At 38.5% G+C, this 13,586-nt stretch overlaps 2 protein-coding genes across 6 annotated transcripts in view; one reads left to right on the forward strand and one right to left on the reverse strand.

The window, feature by feature from the left end:
• Positions 1 to 2,431, forward strand: part of erc2 (ELKS/RAB6-interacting/CAST family member 2) — a 57,605-nt gene extending 55,174 nt beyond the window's left edge. For all 4 annotated transcript variants that reach the window (XM_028446283.1, XM_028446284.1, XM_028446285.1 and 1 more), the window contains 3 exons: positions 887 to 1,570; positions 2,122 to 2,189; positions 2,295 to 2,431. In XM_028446283.1, coding sequence (XP_028302084.1) covers positions 887 to 1,570; positions 2,122 to 2,148 — 711 coding nt within the window. In that variant the 3' untranslated portion in view covers positions 2,149 to 2,189; positions 2,295 to 2,431. The remainder of the gene's footprint in view (positions 1 to 886; positions 1,571 to 2,121; positions 2,190 to 2,294) is intronic.
• A 5,156-nt stretch (positions 2,432 to 7,587) lies between these two features.
• creld1a (cysteine-rich with EGF-like domains 1a) lies at positions 7,588 to 13,531 on the reverse strand. Of its 2 annotated transcripts, XM_028447504.1 has the most exons (7): positions 13,395 to 13,474; positions 12,971 to 12,979; positions 11,185 to 11,356; positions 11,008 to 11,091; positions 9,354 to 9,449; positions 9,070 to 9,210; positions 7,588 to 8,987 (listed from the first exon to the last, which is right to left on the reverse strand). In XM_028447504.1, exons 3-7 carry the CDS (start codon positions 11,354 to 11,356, stop codon positions 8,770 to 8,772), a joined length of 711 nt encoding a protein of 236 aa, XP_028303305.1. In that variant the 5' UTR covers positions 12,971 to 12,979; positions 13,395 to 13,474; the 3' UTR covers positions 7,588 to 8,769. The 2 variants fall into 2 exon arrangements, with proteins under 2 accessions (XP_028303305.1, XP_028303304.1); XM_028447503.1 differs by lacking the exon at positions 12,971 to 12,979 and having other exon boundaries at positions 13,395 to 13,531.
• Between the last annotated feature and the right edge of the window lie 55 nt (positions 13,532 to 13,586).

Below are 13,586 nucleotides of genomic sequence, written 5' to 3' on the forward strand. Positions count from 1 at the left end.
TCAGGTGGGATCCTTTTCCTTGTGCCCAATTCAAATCAACCCAAATGAAAATGTGCTTCATGAAACTTTTGAGTGTAGGTGTATAACCAAAATACTAAGAGGGCCAGGGCTCACATAAAAAGTGAATATGTCTTCAAATAGAATGTATGTTCTCACAAGTATGTGTTTTAACTTAACCTAATGTAAAACCTTTTAAAACACTAAAAATTAATAAATCTGTTTTAGATGCAAATTAAAATAATAAATTAATCTATTTCCAGCAAGTTCATTTGCTCTTTTTTTTTCAAAATACATGTTAATGTTTTGTTTATTCAGAGAACTTTATTTCAATCAACCATATTTAACTCCTGACATGTCGACTGTCCACTGCCAGTCTGCCTAATGAATAAATCTGTTTTAAATGCTTAGGCTAAGCTTTCAAAGGGAGCTGGTGATAAGCTGTCATATTTTCTCAGTTAGTTCTATAACAGGAAAATGCTCACAAATGTAATAAGAAGGTGGTGATAAAAGTTAGTAAAAGTTCCACAATTGTATTTTATTTTATTTGCTTTTTTTATGCGGTACATCATCACAACCTGCAGGTCTGCATTTTTCCCCTTGGTTAACTTTAGTCATTTAATCAAAATTCATGATAGTTAATTTTGTACATTAAAACAAACAAACAAGAAAACAAACACCAAACTGAGCTGTTGATCCACAGATGGTCGGTTTCTGGGCAACTGTCTGGACAATTCTTTAGAGATGGTACCTCTTCTCATGAGTATTTACTCAATACACTGATATTATGTAGAATTCAGGTGTACTATACTGTATGGCGTCTGTTATTTATGACTTCCAACATCAGGCAGATGTATAAACTCACTGAAGCTCTTTGCTCCTCCTACAGACACAAAGCAGAATGAAGCTGATTGCCGATAACTATGAAGATGAACAATATCATCCTCACGCTCCACACCACCCTCAGCCACAGCCCCCACATGCTCAGCCTCAGCCACAGTACCCCCACGCCCCTCACCCCCAGCAGGCACCTTATCAACATGGTCCACACGCCCAACACCCTCAGCATCCCCAACACATGCAGCACCCACAACACACACAGCACCCACAACATGCTCAGCACACACAACACGCTCAGCACACACAACACGCACAGCACACGCAACACGCTCAGCACACACAACACGCGCAGCACACACAAGCCCCACTGCAGCATCCACACCCCCAGCAGGCACAACCTCAGTATCAGCACCCACAGCATCCTCAACACCCACAGCATCCTCAACCGCCTCCCCAGCACCAACAGCACCCACGGCCCCCACAACCTCAGCACCCTCACCAACAACACCCACAGCATCCTCCACAGCACCCACACGGACCTGCCCCACCCCAGCACCCACACCCCCAGCACCCACATGGTCCACCTCAACAAGGGCCCCACCCACAACATCCACATCCTCAGCATCCTCAACACCCACATCACGCCCAGCATCCACGCCACTCATCACCGCACCACCGTGGAGGACCAGCCCGAGGACCCCCACATGCTGGTCACCGGCCGTCCCCCGACCAGGTGAGACCATGAATTGGAAATCATTATTTACAAAACAATCAGGAAAACAATCACAAAACTTTGTCAGAGAACACCTTAGACAAGGAGACAAGAACAAAACTGAGAGGGTCTGTCAGTCTCCAAAACACAACAAAACTCTCTAATAACACAAGTTAAAGACCCTATTGTACATTTGTCACTAGTCACTATTGAGAAAAAAATCACTAAGAGCTCCACAGTTTTGCATGTTCAGCAGAGAGGGGAGTGTGATTCGACATACTGCAGCTTTAAGAGAAAAATGAATAAACGCCGACAAAAACATCTCCTTGTCAGAGGTAACGATTGAAAAGAAAGGAGTTGAAAAAAGTAAATAAATATTTACAGAAAATACATCATTTAATTATTTCAAAATTATAAATAATGATTCAGAGTTGGTTATTTAAGGATTTTATTCAAAGTTCAAGTTTATTTTGTTTTCTAGACTGAAGAACAATTTTTTGTAGATAATATGCTCTTTAATGTAATGAAATTTCTGTTATCTCGAATTAAACCAATCATTTTGCCATGGACAGGATGACGAGGAGGGCATCTGGGCATAATCTTTGCTGTGAAAACCAAAGCTTTGATGTTGTTTTGAGGGGTGAGATACCTTTTGAACTTTTCTATGTTATATTGGTTTACTTCCTGTATATTAGACCGCTTCATAACATTCATACCCTTTTATTCCCTTGTTTCTCTCATGCAGATGATTCAGTCACTACTGGAGGAGCACAGCCATGCCATTATGTTTTACCACGACCAGTCCACATATTTATAGTCATTAGGCTTCAGCTAGGACTTAGTTTTTTTGTTTGTTTGTTGTGAGGAAGAAAATGTTTGTTGACAACATCTCAGCAGGTAATTTGCTTTTACCTTTTGGGTCATTCCATGTCATTTCTACACATTCTCAGGACATTCCACGCATTTTGGTCTCAAAATATTTTTACCAATTGTTCAGTGATTATTATTTGATAGGCACATTGTAAAGTTTGATCGAATTAATACCCTTTTAGATATTGCCAATTTAGTGAGGGAGTTATGTGTTGATTTTTGCACTTCCTTATTTTTCTTCTATTTTCAGCTTCCAAAATCCCAGGAATTACAACACATAGGAAACTGAAATAGGGTGTAGTAATACAACACCATCTACTCTCTTAGAATATACAAAAAGATCTGCTATACATCTGTTCTGGTGGACATGGTTATTGGTTTTATATCCCTAGTGAGAGTAACCTATATACTATAAATTAAAACAGGGATCAGAATTTTTCTTACATTCCCACATGCAATTATGGGCCAATGAAAATTGATTGATTTCAAGAGACTGTCACCGAAGAACCAAGGCATATATCTGACTAAATCATTAGTGTTATGAACAGTCTATGTACACAGCTCAAAGCTGATCAAATTACAGGAAGCTGAGGCATATGCAAAGTTGTTTACTGAAGGCCCAAACCCTGACAAACTTGTTTCCAAGTTTCAGGTGCTGGCATGTCCACCAGATAGAAATATACAAAATGATCTGCTATACATTCTAAAAGAGTGGGTTGAGCTGTATTACTATAGCAAAGTTCAGTTTCCTAATTGTTGTAGTTTCTGAGATATTGGAAGCTGAAAATGAAAAAAAAAAAAAATGCGATAAAATTGACACATACCCCACTCACTAAATTGGCCATTTCTCAGAAAGTATTCATCCAATCAAACAAAAACATTTATAGTGTGCATATGGAATAATTCAGAAAGTTTTTAGGCCGAAGTGCGTTGGCCATTTGTTGAAATTACATGGAATGACCCTTTTATCTTTATGTACTGTAATGTTTAAACACTGCTTTGCATCATAGCTCAAATCACTCTTCTTTATTTTGCCCCCAAGCTGCAGTGGGACCTCTTCGTTGCATTGTAAATTCATTGTTGGTCTTACAAGTACTCATGATTAACTGAGGTGGAAATAAAGACCAAACATCTGCATGGGAGGTTTCACAGAGGTGGCATTGCTTCAACTTCTACAACATCCACTTCATCCTCCAGCTGAAGTCTTATGACAGTTTGCCATCCTGATATTTTTTAATGCCTCCTCCTCCAACTGGCTCAAGGCCATGTTGCTTTTTCTTTAGTTTGTCTCTGTGACTCCTCTGGCTCTGGTTGGTTCCTCCACCTGACTGGTGTCATGGACTCTTGATGCTCACTGCCCTTCTGACCCATTTGGTTAAATCTAAACCCTCTTTTTGGGTAACATAATTCTCAGAGAACAGAATCTCCTTTTGTTGAAACACTATTGCAGCCCTTAGTGACCTCTCTTTGCCTTTACACATAACTTAGTATTGTCCTCTTCCTCTGGTGTCTCATGCTACACATTTGTAAAAGAGATGTTTTGTTCAGACTTGTCTGCTTATTTCACACACATGCAAACCCTGCATTCCAATCACTATCTCTGTTAGCAAAAAGAAAAGGTGTGTACTGAGGGCTTATTGTGGCTGCATGAGAGAGAGGACTTCCTGTTCTTGAGTTTTGTAATAATCTATGCAGATGACGACAGTATAATAGCATTCAAGTTTTTTTTTCCATTTTGATATCAAATCAAAAAAGTTATTAACCATCTAATCTGTGTGGTCAGATAGTAGTGATCAGCTGTATTGGTTTTTCTGAGACTTTGCACCTATGCACCTATGCACCTCCTCTTTGTTGCAGGATTTTTTAATTAATGGTGCTTCTAATGGTGCTGAAACTAAATGGTGTCAGAAGACAAGATCCAGAGCATCTTTTAATCCTTTGACTGCAAAGGGAACTCAATATCACAAGGACTACACAAAACACTATACATGGACTGCTTTGTAGATACAAGTTAAAAACAGGGTGTTGTGGGCTACGATCTGAACACCCACAAAGAGAGGTGACGTTTCACTTAATAGATACGACGACCACACAGAAATATCACTGAAGAAAAGATTTCCCTGTAGGTTCCCTTCATCCTCCTCCAGCAGTTGTCTGATTGACTGTCCAAAATGTAGTGGCTTGTTTATCCTTCTCACAAGATGGCCTGTGCCTCGTGACACTGTACACATATGATAGATATGCATATATTATACATATAGAGAGAAATCTATAAAGTGTGTCTATGTGTGGTCTGAAAAAAAAAAAATGGTTACAAACTGACAAAATACTAAAAGTTTTATTTAAGGTTGTTTATTTTTCTAACTGGCTGTGAGCCAGAGAGATGTCTTATTTTGAGTGTTGATGTGATTTTCCTCTGAAGTGAAGAAAAGCCTTCAGCAGTGAGCTAACATTCCCTGTCTCCAGATGGCGGACAGACAGAAGTAAAAGAAAATAAGAGCTTTAGATTAGTTAAAGAAAACTGAAGACGTGGATCCAAAACTATACAGATGTCTATAGAAAAGAGGACATTGTTACATTCCATTGTTTTCTTATGGATACGCTTCAGTTTATGACCATACCCTCTGCGCCGCGGTGACAACTTTAAGTTGTTTATTTGTATGTCAATTTTTTTTTTTTTAAAGCTGACGCACGTAGCAGTGAAATCGTGTCTGCTGCAGTCGGAGGCTTGCACTCGTGAGTGAGGACTATCATCATTAACATGCAAGTGGAACTTTGAGTGACTGCCTGGGTGCATTACTTTGTCTTGTTTGTTCGTTGTTGTCTTGTGAACTACGGTGGAGACTTTATGTGACTGTGACAGAAAATGAAAAACACAGTAGACTGTTACTAACCCCACATCTTCTCCCTCACCTCACAGTGTGTGTGTGTGTGTCCCTCCCTGTGTGGCATTTGCTGTTGTATTTAAACATCTTCATTTATCATGTTCCACAAACTGAATCCGATCCATGCATCATCATCATCATACGCGTCTGCCTCTGAGAATGAACAAATCATGTGAATCTTTGTTGTTTATGTTTACAAATATTTGGATAAAGGTCCTCGAGTGATTTTCTTTAAAAGAGGAGATTATGCAAACAGACAAGGGGAGCAGAAATCTTCGAATTTTTTCATTAGGGGGACGACTACAAGTCCTCCATCTTCAGGTCCTTATCTACTGAATACTTGAAGTAGGGAATTCTCCTACCGTTATACAGCATATAGATTTAGATATTAGTCTAACGCGGAACTTTTCAATTGTGCCCATGCATGCCGATTTTTACGCCATGTGCCAACTGAAAGTGATGTTGGAAGGATAATTTCTTGTTTACAGTGCAGAGTGATGTCTCTACTATTGTGTCACAAAGATTTGGGAGACACTTGCATCTTCGAGGCTGCTGGTGTTTTCCTTGGCAAAGAACGAGAGACTAATGCTGGTTTTGAAAGGCGTCGCCGCCTTTGTGCAGCGTATTCAGGAAATAAGGTTTCATCCGTGCCAGAAAGACTTCAGATATTATCATTTAATTAAAAAAAAGGCCTTTCTCTACTGCTGTTAACACTTTTCTTTTGCCATATGTCCCTGAAATCTTTGGGTTCAAACAGATCACTGTGACCAATCCCAGAGACATATTTGTTTGATGGAAGAAATACTGCGTTTTTGCTGTTTTGTATTTAATTTTTTATATTTAAGTTTGCATAATTTTTTTCTATTGTTTCAGCTAATTGACAATGCCAGTTTGAGACTGTGCTGTTTGTATTAGTCAATGTTTTGAGGTGTACAGTAAAGCTCTAGGAACAAATTATATGTGTCCAGCATGCTGAATGAATATTTGTGTGAACGTGAGCTAACCCTCCCCGCCAAGCGTCATATCTCATACAATAATTGCATCTGCATCGTGACGGTGTGATGTTGTGTTTGAGAGTGGTGTGTGTTTCACTTACTGTGTCCCCTTAGTAGACAGCCTGTGCAGTTTTGTGAGAGTGGAGCATGTTTGGGGTTTGCTGGTCTAAATGCATTCAGAAAGGAAAACATGTATGTGTGCACAATCGTGTGAGTGTGTGTGTGATGGGTGAACATGAGGTAAATGTACTTTAAAAAAATACTTTATGAGATGAATTTTAATAAATAAAAACAATCGGGGGGCTGAGAATGATTCGAATGAAGCATGGATACTTTGATGTTTTCTGTTAGCCTAGAGGAGGCTGTCCTCAGTGCCCCAGTTTACTATTGTATGTGCTATATCAGATAATTATTAGTGAGTGTTGGCCAGCTTGTTTATATCCATCAAATAAAGAGGAATTTTTTTCTTTCTGTCTTTGTGATTTAATTCATACTAGTACAGTGCCCGTTGGAAATATTTATCCATATAGTGGAAGCTTTAGTAGAGTTAGCAATTATGGCCAAATGAGTATGTGTTTGAAGGTTGGATGTACAAAGAGGTGCACATACTCTGTAGTCTGTAGTGTTATAAAGGGGTATATTTGCGAGTGCAAAGTACAATAGCGTGTGGGATTTCCCTGGTGTAATTCTATGGGACATGCGCATGACAAAATGATACATAAAGTTTGCACCAATGTTCGCTGGACTTAAGCAAATTGATAATAAATGTCCCAGAGCATCCGCTGTCCTTACACCCTCTGGCAAGGAAAAACCCAGTAGGAAATATTAATTACACACAAAAAAGTCAAGGTTTGCATTTCGTTATAAGTTTATACTTCTTCCCACTCCTTTTTTTGACATGTACAAAACATTTATATAGAAAGAATTTGAGAGCTTGTTTGTATGATCTCATTCATTATTTGTCCATACTCCCTTTTAAAAATGTTGCTTTCTTCTCTTGTTTTTATTTTTTTATTATTTACATGTTCGAAATAAAAAAATAAACTAAACGTGGTGAAAATATCAGCGTTTGTAATGCTGTGTTTGCGGAGAAGTGTGCAAGTTTGGCTGTACGCTTTGAGCACAGCCGCTGCCATTGGGCGCAAATAACTAGGAGCTATTTGAGTCTATTTTGATTTCAAAATAAAATAATACGTTTTGAAACGTAATCACCAAATAAGTCCAATATAATGGATGCACACACAACAAGTTTCAGGTTGAACCCCCCCACTCACATTATTGTGGCTGATTTATGCTGGATACATCATAGAATAGTACAGAATCAATAAGATTTTGTTATTAAAATGTCATGCTAGCAAAATGTAGGGACACTAAAGACATTTACAAAATAACCAGTTATAGATAAGAGCACACACAGAGTGAAAACTTCCACCAATGATCTTGATTATTGTGCTGTGATCATTCACACTTTAAAGGCTACAATAGAGTCATTTAAAATGTATGAGCACAAAAATCCAAATGAAATACACAATCTGGATGAAGCTCAAACTTAACCAACAATACTGAATAAAATTTCATAAATATTGGTCAATTTGAGAGAATTGAGAATTTTGCTAATGATGCGCAATATAGGGATTTTTCTAACTGATCAGAATCAGTATATTGATCCAGATCCCATCCAAAGTTTGATGGAATCTTCCATGATATAAGGTCTATCTTTGGGTAAAATGTTGTCAAAGACTGTTCAGCACTTTTGAAGTAATCCTGCTAACAGAAGAATCCAACATTTCCTTTTGAAAGAGCAACAGCGAGAAATGGTATGTTTTCACCAGTGGAGCCTTGTTGTTGTTGTTGTAGCCATAGCAGCGTCTCTGCCATGTGATTGGCTAAAACAAATCATGACGGACAGGCGCTTCGCCCAATCAGCTTCAAGCATTCCGTTCATTCTGGTTCCGAAAGGATTCGCCTGACACATCGATGTGGAGAACTCGTGGAAACCCAACCTTAGGGAGGGCTACGCATCAATCTGGCTCTTGCTAGGTTATAGATATGAGGCCAAGGTAAAGTATTTGTAGCATTAGTAGGAATGTTAGATAAAAAATAATGCTTTATCAATGGTTTAAGGAGCTTCAGTTCTCTTTGGTAAATGCCTGCCATTTTATTTGTGATACTTGATGCAGGTCACCTGGCTTTGTGTCTGCTTGGTGTGTATATTTAAACTCCATTAACATTAAGTGAGCCAAACTAAGGTGTTTTTAGGATTCCTTTACCCAAAGATACCAGAGCTCAATTTTAAAGTGACCACCAACATTCTTTTAAAGGTGCGGCCCATGCACATACAGTAGTGTCGTTTATCAGTGAAGATGTACGAAACAGTATTCGGCTTTTTCCAACATGCTGTCGGACCTTTGTGTCACCTTCTCATCAACAGTATGTTTTCAGTACTCACTCTTTCTCAAAGATTGAACAATTAGCCTTTCAGGAAGCTGTCCAACAAACGATCTCCTCTGTCTGTTAGCCAGTAACTCGCCACAGCTGCCACCGCTCCAATGAACACGGATGTGTACACCATGTCTCCTTTAGCAGCTAGCGTGGCTAGCGCGCACAGCACCACTCCAAAGAACATTTGCCAAAGTACTTCCACCTCCTCATCTTGGATATCCTCAAAGAGACCTTTGTCCTGAGCGTCTGCACAAAAAGGAAATAGAGGGAATCTTTCCCTTGTCGGAGATTAAGTATGTATATTAGTTTATATAAAGTTTACACTCACGCTGCAGCTTCTTCCTCACACAGACACTTTTCTTGCGGATGAAGCCTTTCGCACAGTCACAGCGAAAAGAGCCTTCTGTGTTGATGCAGAACTCATTCAGACCAGAGCAGGCAAGTGTGTGTTCACCACACTCGTCAATATCTGTGGCAGAGAATGGAGAACAGGTAAATAGAAGATTAATACAGGTATAGATTACATTGCAATGTCTACAAATAAATGCCATGACTTAAAACATTATTTCTCCATGTGATCCCTCTAAAAACACAAGTTATTTTATTATTCACCTGAACACCTGGGCCCGGTTAGTCTGTACCCGGACGCACATTTTCTGCAGCGAGCTGGTCCACTTCCCATGCAGCTAACACAGGCTACATCACATCCTAGACAAAACACAGATTAAATAGGAACAAGTTCTTATTTGCAATGATGACCTGGAAGCCGTTAGGGTTAAGGGACTTGCTAAATGTCAAACAATAATTACCCACAGTGGATTAGAAATGGCAACACTCCAGTAAAATCGACTAGAATAGAATAAACCCTATTGATCCCGATAGGGGAAATTCACACGTTGCAGCAACACCATAGTGCAAATATACAACCGTGGGACAGACATGAATTAGAAAAAAATAAAATAAAATTTAAATAAAATTTAAAACAGAAACAAAACAACAATGGCATAAAAAACACAATTTGTGCAAATGACATTAGGCCTTTGCTGCTATGTCTACTCAGTATCCACAAACAATACTGATATCGGATATTGGTCCGATATCACCACAAAAAAAAAAAAAGTATGAAACATTTTCTGACCTTACCTTTGCTGAAGGTCTCGTAGCTCCAGTGTTGGTCTCCCATCTTTTAAAAGCTGTCGTTCAAACTTATAGGTACTGTAGGCTATCGGAAATGGAAAAAATAAATAATTTATAATTATATTGTATTTAAAACAAATAATCAAAATATCAATTCACCCTTGGGTAGGCACTGCCTACCTTGCCTACCCTGACTGCACGTCACTGATGACAGCGCTAGAGACGATAAAGAAATTTTCTTTTGAGGAAAAATGACAGCTTTTGAAAGATGGGAGACCAACACCTGAGCTACCAGACCTACGGCAAAGGAAAGGTCAGAAAACTGTTCGTACATTCCACAGTTAATGGTACAAAAGGAGTGGTTCTCAAACTGGGGTCCAAGTACAATTTAACAATACATGTTTTAAAAAAACAAAACAAGAAACAAACAAATGATTATTCATGTTGTATCATTACAAAAGTGTATAGCTAAGTATGGGGACCAACACATACTATACATGTAAAGTATTGGGATACTGGACATGACACACTGCTGTATCACTATAAAGTGCGATGCTGTCTTAATGGATATGAAATCATGCTAAAAAAAAAGTAGGCTACTTTAGTTTTCTTTTCTCTTTTTTTTTTTAACAATAAATGTGCATTGTACATTTAGTTTATTTGTAATACATCAAATACATTTTATGTATACAATACTATTACATGTACTCTCTCTTTTCTACTACAAAGATCTTAAATATTTTAGTTAAAACATTGAAAGAATAGATTGTTCTCATGGCGTTATAGGACGACAAATGAGAGTAAATTGTGTTCAATTGACATGAGGACTATAACGTTTTCTCATCTGTAAGGGGTCCCTGGACGCAAAAGGTTTAAGAGAACCCTTGGTATATGCATTCCATTGGTTAATAATAAATGAGGCAGTTTTTTTCAGCTAACTATGGCTGTAGTTTTGTTTAAATTGAACAAGTGTTTGGTTATTTTCCAGCGTACAATTATTGTTGAGATTTATTTGGCATATTTTGGGTGAAAGCATAAAGCTACATCCTTACTTGGTCTAGTCTGCCGACCACTGACACTGAAATGTAGTATTTGTGCTTCTTTCCTGGTAAATGTCTGAGCCACTGACCTCTGCACTCAAAGGATCCCTCAGTATTAAAACAGTAAGTGCCTTGAAGACAGGTATCAAGCTCTGTGCCACACTCATCGATGTCTGCAACAGATGTACACAGTCAGCAGCTGTTTATCAAGTCAATTAATTCAAATACAAGTGTACAACACTCGTGTATGACCCTCTGTGTCCGACCTGTGCATGTGTTGTTGTGGAGGGTCCATCCAGCTTTGCATCTTCTGCATTGGTTTTTGTCCTGCTCTGTGCACTGACTGCAGGCAAATGAACAACCACGCACCTGAACCACCAACATAGTCCACAGGCAAGCAGCCCAAAGCAGGTGTCCATGAAGACTCGTCAGTGCCATCTTTACAGATAATTATATCATAAGTGTAGTGTATAGCGTAACACTGGATTTTAGCTGCACATTGTAGAACACCATCTGAGAATATTACTCTCACACATTCCTTAATCCTGAATTTCCCAAGCATACCCAGCTGCAGCCACGGAACTGTACAAGCGACGCCCCTACAACCACACCCCTTATTACAAACCGCGCCCTCGCAAGCGATTTTTCAATGCGCTGAGCGGTCAAAAAACACCCACGTGTGCCACGCGAGCATGCTCTGAGCCGTTAAAAAACGCCCACATGTGCGATGTAACCTTTAATTTAGCCAGAAAGTGAAGGCGGTAGCAGTTAGGGTTAGTCAAACAGGAAGGAAAGTATTGCAAAGTTCACCAAATTTGCCAGAAAAGTGGAGGCAGTAGCATTTGAGGTTAGTGAAAAGGTTCATGTCCTGGTATTGGCTCATGAAGATCAATAGGACGTGGTATGTAGTAGAGGGCGTGGTTGTAGGGGAGTCGCTTGTACAGTTCCACAGCTGCAGTGAGACCCTTCTCAAATTTTTTGAGTACAATAATATTTGATTTGTGGTTTTATTTTGCACCACATTCAAATCTTTATAAATTCAGTAGCAACATTTTTATGGAACTGTTTTTGTTTTCTTAAAGGCCCAGTGCATAATTATGATCTTTTGGGCCTTCTATCAAAAAAAAACTTTTAACACATATTTATTTGCTTTATCCAAACCTAAAAAGCACATTTTTATGGTGTCATGGCTCATGTACAGGCATGGGTTAACAACACAGCATTTAAAAACTTCATTTTTAATGAATCATTTGCCATGACAAAAATGATATTAATACCATTTTTGAGCTTAAAATCATTGTTTATTTTTCCGTAATATTTACACTATTTCGTAGAAACTTCCTGAGCAAAGTTACATTTTTAACTTTATCGATGGATTTTCAGATTTAAATTAAAAAAATTTTTAAAAAAAGTTAGTTTGGCTTATCTATAAAAAATTGTTTGACTTCTAGAATTACTTACTAATTATCTTTCTCTCCATTGGTAAAACTTTGTTTTTAAAGTAAGTAAGTAATCTTTATTTATAGAGCGCTTTTCACAGCTAAAAACCACAAAGTGCTTTACACAAATTTCAGTATCAGCCCATCTCAAGAGAAAATGGAAGAACAGTAACAAATAACATGGGAGACAAGAACGGGAGAATTGTGGGTCGCCAATGGCATTTGAGGCGCCTCGTATTTAGATGAAAAAAGGGAAAAGAACAAAGGGAGAGGTGAGGGGGAACAAACAGATTATGAACTGAATGCCCAAAAGGAGAAACAAAGTACAGAACCAGGAAAGACCTCTCAGCTACAAAAACACCAATAAGATAGCACACAGTCACAGTATAGCACGATAATTAAACTAAAATGTTAATTTAGTTTAAATTTATTTTGCTTTAAATGAGTAAAACTGGTGCAGCACTCTCTGGAAGAGTCTGATTTAAATAACAGTTCTTTACAAAAAGGCATTAATTCAATCTGTATTCAGAACCTCCAGGTTCTGTAACAGCTTCTTCCCTCAGGCCAGAAGAAAATCCCTTCATTCCCCCTCAAACCCTCACAACTGGATTACCTCACTGGACTGTAAAAAGGAAAAGACAATTGAACATACATTAAAAAAAAAAGTGCTAAATACAGTATTTATCTGTATTGTCATTTCCCACAGAGCTTTTATTTTTATCTATATCTGCACAAATACATGCTGTTTTTTTTATCCTGCACTACGAGCCAATGCAACAAAATATCATTCTTATCTACACTGTAAAGTTTAAAAGTTTAAGTCTAGGTCTACATCTAATTTGATTCACCATTATCAGTTGTTGTTGCAACTCAGAAATAGAGTGGTGCACTTCCAACTACTTCCAACTGTTTTACATTCAATGTCAACAGAGCATTATTGTAGAACTTTTTTGTACATTTTATCCTAAAGTCCAAGAGAGCAGGCTTTAGTAATCATTTATTATAGTTGAGTGGGTTTAAAACTGACTTTTCTTTACCTTTGTGTTGTTGAAGAAAGTGCTTCAAATAGGTTTGGTGCTGATTATTTGTAAGCGCTCCTCATGCTCCCACACTCAGCTGTGAAAGATGTGTTGAGCACACACAGAGGTGCACGTCTCTGCTTTTATGCTCGCCCTACTTAGACTGTACAAGGAGAAGGAGCCCTCAGGCTGGTTTCAGGTTGCACCACT

Source organism: Gouania willdenowi, chromosome 5, assembly GCF_900634775.1.
Source record: "Gouania willdenowi chromosome 5, fGouWil2.1, whole genome shotgun sequence".
In the NCBI taxonomy this organism is placed as follows: Eukaryota; Metazoa; Chordata; class Actinopteri; order Blenniiformes; family Gobiesocidae; genus Gouania; species Gouania willdenowi.

Excerpts from the sequence above, each read along its gene's own strand:
- creld1a (XM_028447503.1), bottom strand. The coding sequence starts at position 11,356 with ATGGCACTGACGAGTCTTCATGGACACCTGCTTTGGGCTGCTTGCCTG. Across the intron at positions 9,211-9,353 it reads AACCGGGCCCAGGTGTTCAG|ATATTGACGAGTGTGGTGAA; the intron begins GTGAATAATAAA and ends TCTCTGCCACAG. Across the intron at positions 8,988-9,069 it reads TGTGAGGAAGAAGCTGCAGC|ACGCTCAGGACAAAGGTCTC; the intron begins GTGAGTGTAAAC and ends CTTTTTGTGCAG.